At 35.7% G+C, this 9,908-nt stretch overlaps 1 protein-coding gene across 1 annotated transcript; it reads right to left on the reverse strand.

Moving 5' to 3' along the window:
- Positions 1 to 467: 467 nt before the first annotated feature.
- On the reverse strand, positions 468 to 4,420 carry LOC136262029 (uncharacterized). The gene is made up of 2 exons (XM_066056161.1): positions 777 to 4,420; positions 468 to 723 (listed from the first exon to the last, which is right to left on the reverse strand). The coding sequence occupies exons 1-2, from the start codon at positions 3,782 to 3,784 to the stop codon at positions 657 to 659; spliced, it is 3,075 nt and encodes a 1,024-aa protein (XP_065912233.1). The 5' UTR covers positions 3,785 to 4,420; the 3' UTR covers positions 468 to 656.
- Between the last annotated feature and the right edge of the window lie 5,488 nt (positions 4,421 to 9,908).

The raw sequence follows: 9,908 nt of genomic DNA on the forward strand, positions 1-9,908 counted from the left end.
AAGTACAATGAAATAATTTGTAGTATAGTTACCAGCATTCATCAGTGCATGTTCTTTCATCTGCACTACAATTACTGTATAAGTACTACGTACCAAATATAAAATACTAGTATATAGGTTTCAAGATTTCACATCCTTACATAACTAACACTTACGTGACACCGTAGTTCATGGGCCATAGATCTGCAATATATTTATACATATAATATGCATAGAGAAGAAAAGGACGTGCAGAAGAGTATTCATGATAGAGGAATGACAATTACTACTGCTCATTGATCTGCCCCTGTGTGTACAAGTACTTCATCCATTCACTTCCTTACATTAACACATTGTGTGGTGGGCTGAGTTATACATGTGATTCTGTACATGTGATTGTAACTATTGAATAACTGTAGTAAGAAATTATTTTGGGCATATTATCATAGAACCCATGTGATTGCACAGTGAAAATCTATACACTTGTAATCGGTTGTATTTTCAGCTACTTCATACTACATGTGCATATGCTGGAATATACATACTAAATGAGTATGCATCTAAACTATAAATTCTCTATTCTTACAAATGAATTGCGTGGTAAATAAAATACTATTAAAGTAGTGAAGTTTGTGCAATGTAATTGGTATGCTAAACCTCAATGTAGTACATAGCTATTAGTCAGTGTAATTCAGAAAAGAGTCTTGTAACAAATAGTTGTCAGAAGAAAAGTCATCCAGATGCCTGTATAAAATAAAATTATGAATATTAAATTTTGCATAGTAAAAGTTACTTACCTTGTATTAGCATTACCACATAATGGGCAGTTTGAAAATTGTGATGGTGGTGTGAAGTTTAAGTCTGGAGTAAAGTGTAACCATTTTTGTAGTAAGATCAAAATTTTGTACATTAAGCATCTGACAAAATGTTGAAGAAACTTCCTCTGAATGTAGAGCAATGAAACAATGGACAAAAATAGGGGCAAAAATATCAGAGTATATGCTACTCCAATTATGGCATCAGTGGTAAAGCTAGTGGACTCTGAGAGCACAATAACCTGTAGACATACCAACATTACTAGTAGCAAAAGAAAAAGTGCATCAAATTTGTTGAGCGTATCAATCTTGTATGGTTGTATTATGTAGTGTAGGAAAACTATTATCACACAAAATGCCATCAACACATACAGTGCAATGTAGTTATCCAAATAGTTCAGAACCACAATGATGAGGATGACTTGTCTACACAACAAATAAACTGATGCAAACCAACGACACTTGTCCTTGTAGCATCCTTGAAATTGATCCAGTAGTGGCTTTATTCTTGTAAAATTGATCTTGTGGTTTATAAAAGGTTCTAGCAGCAGCAATAGTGGCAGACCACTGACTATTACTAACTCATATAATAATGCTATTGTGCCATATGCTATATGACGACCAGTAAAATACCTGATTTCTGGAGATAAGAAACAGAAAAGTTCATGAATTCCAGTAAATCGCAGTGGCCGAAGCAATAGCAACGAAATGTCTGCAATTGAGGTGTAGGTGAGTGTGAGGATTAAACATATAGCACGAATGATCCCTCTACTGATAAAAGCTGTAAACCTCCTAGAACATCTTGCAAGCATTGCAAGCAGTACAAGGATTAATGCAATTGCTGTTGGATGACTGTAATTCAAGACATGTTGATCTATTCCACTCATTTCTTTTGCAAAACAAAGTCTCCCAAGAAAAGCTGGATTTAGCCTAACAATAAAGAAGAGAATCTTGTTCACTATAGTCAGTCCTTTAGAATAGTTCCAAATGTCTCCCAACAAGATGTCCAATACACTGTAATAGTATATGATGCCATACAAGTAGCCTACATCAATTTTGAAATACATGACCCCTAATACAACTACTATAACAATTATCCAGTACAATACTGTACACACAACTACTAGTATCGTTATTCCAGGTGTACAATCTTTGATATCAATGCAGTAGTCAAATCCATAAGATAAAGTATATCCATTGCTGCACCTACCACAAGCTGGTCCTGTCCTGTGTAGACCACATTGGTCATCATAAGTTGATGAAAGCAAGAATCTCCCTGGATTAACTTCCTTACGGGTAAAATTACAATATTTATTTGGACATCGTGATACAGATGTCTTTCCTTCAACACTACCAAACCAATAATCTTTCTTAATAGTTGTCATGTCATGTTTGCACATTACTATATTCTCACAGCTACTGTAGCACTTACATTGTTGGGAACTTTTAATGTACTCATATCCCAAATGGCACGGTACAATGACTACTTTTAATGTCAAACTAATGACACCACTATTCAGCTTCAGTGTTAATAATTTTTCTTTGTGTATTTGATTTCCAGAAATACTTATACCATGCAGCATTTTTCTTACTAAAACAAAGGATTCACTTGATACACTGTAATTGTTACAGTTCTCAATGCACTCAACGGAGAATACTGTGACTTCTGCTAGTTGATCATTGTAACCTAAAATGGATGCTTGGATTTCAACTTCTTGTCCCAGCATTATACCAGTGATATTACAGGTTGTGAAGTCACCATTACATTTAGCTGGATCAGAGAGGACTAATTTTTCTGGATGAGTGGATAATATCAATGATCCAGAAGAGTTGGGATATATAGTAAAGTTGTTTGGAATAAAAAATATTGATGTGGGATTCGACATAGATCTATTGTACATATTGATGTTTTCAACATTGTCATAAAAAATTGCACTACCAGATAGCAGTGCTGTATTACTGATCAACCACACTGCAAAAACAGCAGCCTCTGATCTTAAAATTTCACTGCAAAATGTTGAAGTAGCAATGTGTGTGGTACAGTTATTGTATACATGTTCATACTCGTGACAAAATTTTTCTTCAGAAAACAGTAACCAGTGACACTGACTATTATCTGAGCTTGACAAAGGAAAGTCAACATATATACCTCCACCAAAGAGGTCAGCATGGTTATCAATAATGTTAAGCTGAAATGATGAGTAGTTTAGCAAAACATAAGAATTGCTTAAATGCAAGGCTGCTCCTGTTGTGGCTTGATTATTCTTAATGGTAGTTTTACCCTTGCCAACGAGTATTACATTGACAAGCTCCAATGGAATTCCTGTATTGCTGATAAAGTCTCCATTTAATATCAAAAATGCTGGTATGATATAGTAATTCATTGCTACATATACAATGCTTTTGCCAGTATTGTTAATGAAAATGCAATTATCAATAGAAATTATATAACAACTTTCCAATACCGATACACTATCCAAGGAAGCATAAATAACTGTACCAGAGCCAAATCCAATGTTATTATAAAACTTGGAAACATGAATTGAACATTTGAAGCCCATTATAAAAGAACCAGTTATGTAAATTCCACCACCTTTGATATTACCAGCATGGTTTCTTACAATATTTAAGCCTGTTAAATTTGCTGAGATATTTTTTGCTTCATAAAGCTTAACTATAATGAGTCCTCCTTTTTTCTGCAAGAAATTCACAGTATTGTTTTCAATGTTTGCACTGTTCACTGCAATTGTACTATTTGCATGGTATAAGTGTACATAAAGCAAAGCACTTTGCCGGTTGCAAATAAAACTTGAATTAACAAATTCAGTCTCACTCAGAGATTTGGTTGTCAATTCAATCACAGTAGCACTATGATCTGAATTGTTTTCAAACCTACAATTTTCTATAAGCAAGTGTGATGGGGATCCCTCCACATAGAACCTTATCATATTCCTTCCAACTCTGTTACTATAAAACACACATGATGACATATACAGTTTGGGCAGTGATTTGCTGTCAATTTGCACCCATAGTGCCGATGCAGTGTCATATTCTTTAACAAGAGTGTTGTTCTGAAAAATGACTTTCTTCAGTGTAACAAATAAAAAAATTTTTAATCATTATACAAACTCCAACACCACCACGTCCACGATTAGATGAGAACACAGTCTTTTCAATTGCAATATTGACTTGGAAGTTCAGACTATTTGATAATATTAATAAGCCAGCTCCTCTAGCTATTTCTAAAACTTTTGGAGGTAATATCATATAATCAGTATCATTGACTTTACCCATATGTCCGTTGTTGCTAAAATTACAGTTTGATATAGTTATGGTGGTGTCACCGATACTTTCATTGAACACAACTGCGCCAGTAGCTGTAAAACTTTTTATTACACAATGTTTATATCCAGTTTGAGCTTGAAAGCAATAAATAATATTATGGTCAGTGTTAAATAAAAACTGAGTATTTACAATTTTCAACAGCCCTGATACCTTTCGTAAAGATAGTGCACGAAGCTTTGAGCATTTGAAAGTGCAATTTTTAATAAACAGGTTTGTAAGCTGTTTGAAACTGACTCCTCCAAGGAGTTCTTTTCTCTGAGGATCACCACACCCATCCCATGTGATCCCTTCAATAACAACATTACTACAGTTATTACAGGATAATCCACCAGTACTATTGCACATTACAATGGTGTTACCCTGTCCTCTTATTGTAATAGCATTAAGGTTGTGTAACTCTACTACTGTAGTTAATGGGACTGAGTTGGACATTATATTGACACAATCGTTACTCTGTAAATGCTGTAGTGCATAACCAAGATAATTTCTTTTGTAACGATCTTCACTACCATTTCCTTTTCTATTAGCATCCACTGTTACAGTAATTGTGTTACAATATAGTCTTGTAATTGCCAATTTAACAAGAAGTAATAAAACAAGAAAAATTATTCCCTGTAAATAGAAAATTAAGAATGATAGCTAATTTGATTGAGTAGTTACAGAGCTGTGTATAGACAGCTTATTTGTTAGTGTTCTATACAGCAGTAAGACTGCTTGATAAGCACTGTTTAACCACAAAATAATGCTTTATAAAACAAAACTCTTTTTCCAAGAATAATTAATACGCACAACGATACGACATTCTCACTTTTAAAACTCATTTGTTGAAGTAGTCTACAATAAACTTACCCTTAATCAATGCATACAATTTGGAATTAAAATTTGAGTTGGGATTTTAGCAGTAATTGCACTATAGTGGACACTTAATTCTTCATTCATAGCAGCTTGGATGTTATAACCATGACTAAATATCTTTCAATTACTGACTTACAATTACTAAAAAGTAAAGAGGCCATTATGCTTTCATTTTTAGCTATGCTCAGTTGTTATATACAAAGCATTACAAATGGAAAGCAATGCAAGATGCACCTCTACAATCACTTCGGTCACTATACAGAAAATATGACTGGATTTACGAAAAGGTATCCTTTTCCCACATTTTACATGCCATCAAACCAAACTATGTAACAATTGGTTAACTTGCCCTTAGTTTCACAATGCACAGATATTGTAACTCACTACCTCTTCAATTTTATTATAGTGTATATTGAATAGAGAAAGAAATGATGGCTGTTGATGTGATTTTTTCAACAAGTCCGTAACCAGGATTTGTCAAAGGGGGGTTCAATTTTGACACAGTAGGCATTTACTGCAGCGGAGGTCTGGGGGCGCACCCCCCAGCTGCTGACAACACTTTAATATTTGACTTCTCCTAACTGTCCTAAAATTGATAGTACGCACTTAATAACTCCAAAGAACAGTTGTAAGTGTACAATTCCTTGAATCTGACATACTGTATAATTTGAAGTTAATCTCAACTTCAGTATGTGCAGCAACTACACATGTTTGGGTTAATTTTAGTAGATACATTTCTTCTATACATTGAAATAATCAACACATGAAATTATCCATTTACTATCTACTTATCACTGTTTTGCTCAGTACTCCTCTACTCATTCAATAGCTATTATTCCCTTGTGTCACACATAAGTGACATGAAGTATCTAGGTCACATGTGACTTCTTGGCTGTACTGCACAATGTTGTGGTTTCTTAGGACAGAGACTAAGTAGGTTTACAGTGCATATGCAAGTATATAGCTAAATACACAAGGCATTTTTCCAAGGTGGTTCACATATTTGGCGGTGATTCATAAGTGCAGGGGTCTTTGGGCATAGCCCCCACCACTGACAATTTTAAACATTAAAATACTTCAAAATTACATTGATTCATGATTTCTTATTGTATGGTTAGTCCTTTATCAATATTATTACAGCTATTTTAGCTTAAATTTTCAGTTTCCAGAACCCCATGCATGCATGCCCATATACACCCCTGCACATCAGTGAAAGAGCTAGGACTTTGCAAATATACTCACGCAGATAGTTTTTATTGTGAACTTCCTTGCTATATAGTTAGCTGGCCAGCACTATCCCAATAACTAAACATTTAACTGAACATCAAGAGCATTACATGCACACAAGCATTTCTCAGGTATAGTAAGCATTTGTTGCTTAGCAGCTATATAAAAGACAGACCCCTTCAGCTACATCAGTACAATTCATTAAGGAGCTATAAATTAATAATTTGGGTTAACTAATCAAGTAATAGTAGCTAATCTGATGATTTTAGCCATGACTACATATCTGAAAAATAGGTATAGCAGTGTTCAGATAAGCACATTATAGAAGAGGTTTAGTTAATTGTTTGAAAGCTTTAACCACGAATGATTAGAGTATTTAATGACTGTTCTATTAGAGTATATCAATTTTTTAGCGAATTTTCATCCCATCCATATCTTAGCTGTGTAGAGGTGGGGCTTAGCTCCACTTTAGTTAACATCTCAGAGCAGCCTCCAGTGCCCTACATATAGCCCCTCTCTACCTTTTGGGTGCCCATGTCTTAAGTATACGCCAGCTTAAAAATTTTTTAAAAATTATTAATCCTGGAGGACAGGGGCGGATCTAGGATTTATAAAAGGGGGGGGGGCTAACTCAAGGTACTAATCTCTTAGGTAGAGGTGTGCGAAGCATGCTGGAACTAGGGGGTCTGGGGGCATGCCCCCCCCCAGGAAAATTTTGAAAAATAGATGCTAAAATACTGCAATTTGGAGACATTTCCACATAAAATTCATACCTGTAGATATTTTATATACTGCCTTTAGATTATAGGTATGGCTCTCTGAAGCATTTTGCTAATGGAAAAGTTTGGGTAGGTACAGACAACCAAGTACATGATGCACCCCTTTCACAATAGCAAAACACTGAATAGGTTCATGTTAGGATAAGAGTGTTGAAAGTGGAAAATTTTGAAATTTGAACAATACAAGATTGAATCTGAGAGCATTTTCAATGGAAATTGTGTACCTGAATTAAGTATTGCCATACATATTAACTGCACAAGTAGATGCATGAATGAAGCCCTTTAAACAGACCAATGCACTTCATTGTATGTATAAGTGCAGGCAGATTTGGAAAAATTCCATAACAGAACCAACTACATATTTCCAGTGAATGTTCTATTAGAATAGTTAGCTGACTGCTCTATTAGAGTATTTCGATCTTGTACACCTCCACTGTTGATGATCCGGGTCCTTGATGTATAAACTTTAGCATAAATCTACTGATGATACCTTGAAAAGATGTTTATAAGGTAGTTTTATGAGTATTTGTATTATTAGTGATCATATAATTATGCTAAAACAAAATTTCATTATAATACTCAGCATATTGATCAAGTAAAGCCTAAATATGAAGGGGGGGGCTTCAGCCCCCAAAGCCCCCCCCCCCCCCCCCCCTGGATCCGCACCTGGAGGGGGGTTCGTCCGAACCACTTGAACCCCCTCTGGTTATGGACCTGTTTCAATCAACTGGTTCGAGTGAATTTAGATAATTGTTTTACTGCATTCACAATTCATAAGAATAAGGGTGCATCAGTAATTACTGGCTGTCCAGTACAACAAATAAATGAATAATTAAATAACAACTTTGTGTTTTAAAATACTATGTTTATGACCTTGACAAATGCATTAATTAGCACGTTTTGTAGCAGCAATTTTCAGATTTGGTGGTGATATCATATATACCCCCAGCTTTGGACAGATTTTGAGTATTACAATGGTTCAGAATTTATCAGTGATATTGGCCAGCCATTATGTACCACTGTGAAAAAGGTGGGATATAATAATATTATGGTATTTCCAGTCACAGGCGATGGAAAGAGGGGGCTAGGGGGCTGAAGCCCCCCCCCCTCCCCCCTCCCCCCCCCTTGGTCTAAATGATATCATGCGAAATTATCCTTCTTGGAGTGGTATACAGGAGATCTACATGCAAATAATATACTTTATCTTAGGTTACTTTCCAAAGTATGTTTCTCATGATAACATGCACATCACTGATGGATGACTGGAAATGTACACAATCAAAATACTCTAATAAAGCAGTCAGACAATACTGACTGTACTCAGTACCCTTAATGGTCATTCATTTGCAATGGGATTACCTACATCTGCTACTAGATTGGTAGAAATCTTTGTATACTTCTGGAGGTACATCTGTGGACAGCATGTAGACATTGATTTAAGCTTGAACATTATGACAGTGTTTGATGGCAATGCTACACACTGTGAAAAATGAGGGATATAAGATGGTATTTCCAGTGGCGTATTGAATACAAAAAAGCTTGATGTAACCTGTAGTATACAGTACTAACAATCTCATGTAAGGCTTTAGTTAATGTGTTAAACATACTGAAACCATATATGTGATGGTATAGTGTGGGCATTATATTCAATATAAGCTATTTCAGGTAATGTGGTAAATAAACTGAAACCATATATGCAATAGTACAGTATGGATTATACTAAAGTATAAGATGAGTATAATACAGGATTTATAATAAGACTTATTTGTATTCAATATAAGCTACTGGACAATAAGCCACTGGACAATAAGCCACTGAAAACAGTGGCGGAGGAAGTAGTTGACATGAGGGGGGGCTGAGGGCGGAAACGAACTGAGGCACTACATTGTCTCTGGTTTGGTAAGGTGAGACCCCAAAAAAAGGTCACAGCCAACTGACAATAGCTGCCCACCTCACCAGCTATGCATTTATAGCTGATAAACTATAAAAAAATCCTTACATAGCACGCTACACACTGTGACTGCTTTATTAGAGTGACTGCTCTATTAGAGCATCTCGATGTTTTCAGCCTGAGGTTTCTGATACAGTACTTATTATTCCAAAATCTATAAAGATTTCACAGTTTCTGAAACATCTGGAAATCCATCCAGGTATGCCACTGGTTTTGAATTCTGTCCTTATTCACAACAGATGAGTAGTCAATTAGTAAACATGTTTGTATATAATTATATACTTCAAACGTTATACTTGATGTTTGTATCAAGACACACGGTAGTGTGTCGTGCGGCCCAAGAAGCCGGCGCGCAACCCCGTGAGTATATTGGCAGGAAGAAAGAAAACGCAATTTTCGCACCTCCGTAGCTCTGTGCTGCCTTGATGGAACAAGACACATTTTGCTGTGTAGATTCCCTCCACCTTCAGTACTCCACATTCCAAATTTGAGCGAAATCGCTTCAGGCATTCCTGAGATATGCGACTTCAAAAATTGGCTTAGTTTCTTCGTTTTTTTTTTTCTTCTTATTTTTCTTCCTCTTTTCGCACACTTACAAAAACTGCTATAAAACGCGAACGCGTTATCCGATTGCCTTGAAATTTGGCACACAGAAGGGGGGTGTAAAGGCGCATCTCGGTACCAACTTTGGCTGGAATACCATAAACAGGCAAAGAGTTATGAGCGATTATGCACGAAAAATAACACCAATATGTTGTCACGCCTACAGGGTAAACCGCGTATGGGAAGAAGCTGAAAATCGGTGGGTGAATAGGTTAACTGTTGAACCTCAAACCTTTTGTGGTTTGAAAGAAATCGAGCTAAAAACCAGGAAGATACAGCGAAAAAATCAACAGTGTGTAACAATTACGCAATCGAGATTAGCTAATTTTTCATTTTTTCATTTTATTATTATTA

This window comes from Dysidea avara, chromosome 7, assembly GCF_963678975.1.
Source record: "Dysidea avara chromosome 7, odDysAvar1.4, whole genome shotgun sequence".
NCBI lineage: Eukaryota > Metazoa > Porifera > Demospongiae > Dictyoceratida > Dysideidae > Dysidea > Dysidea avara.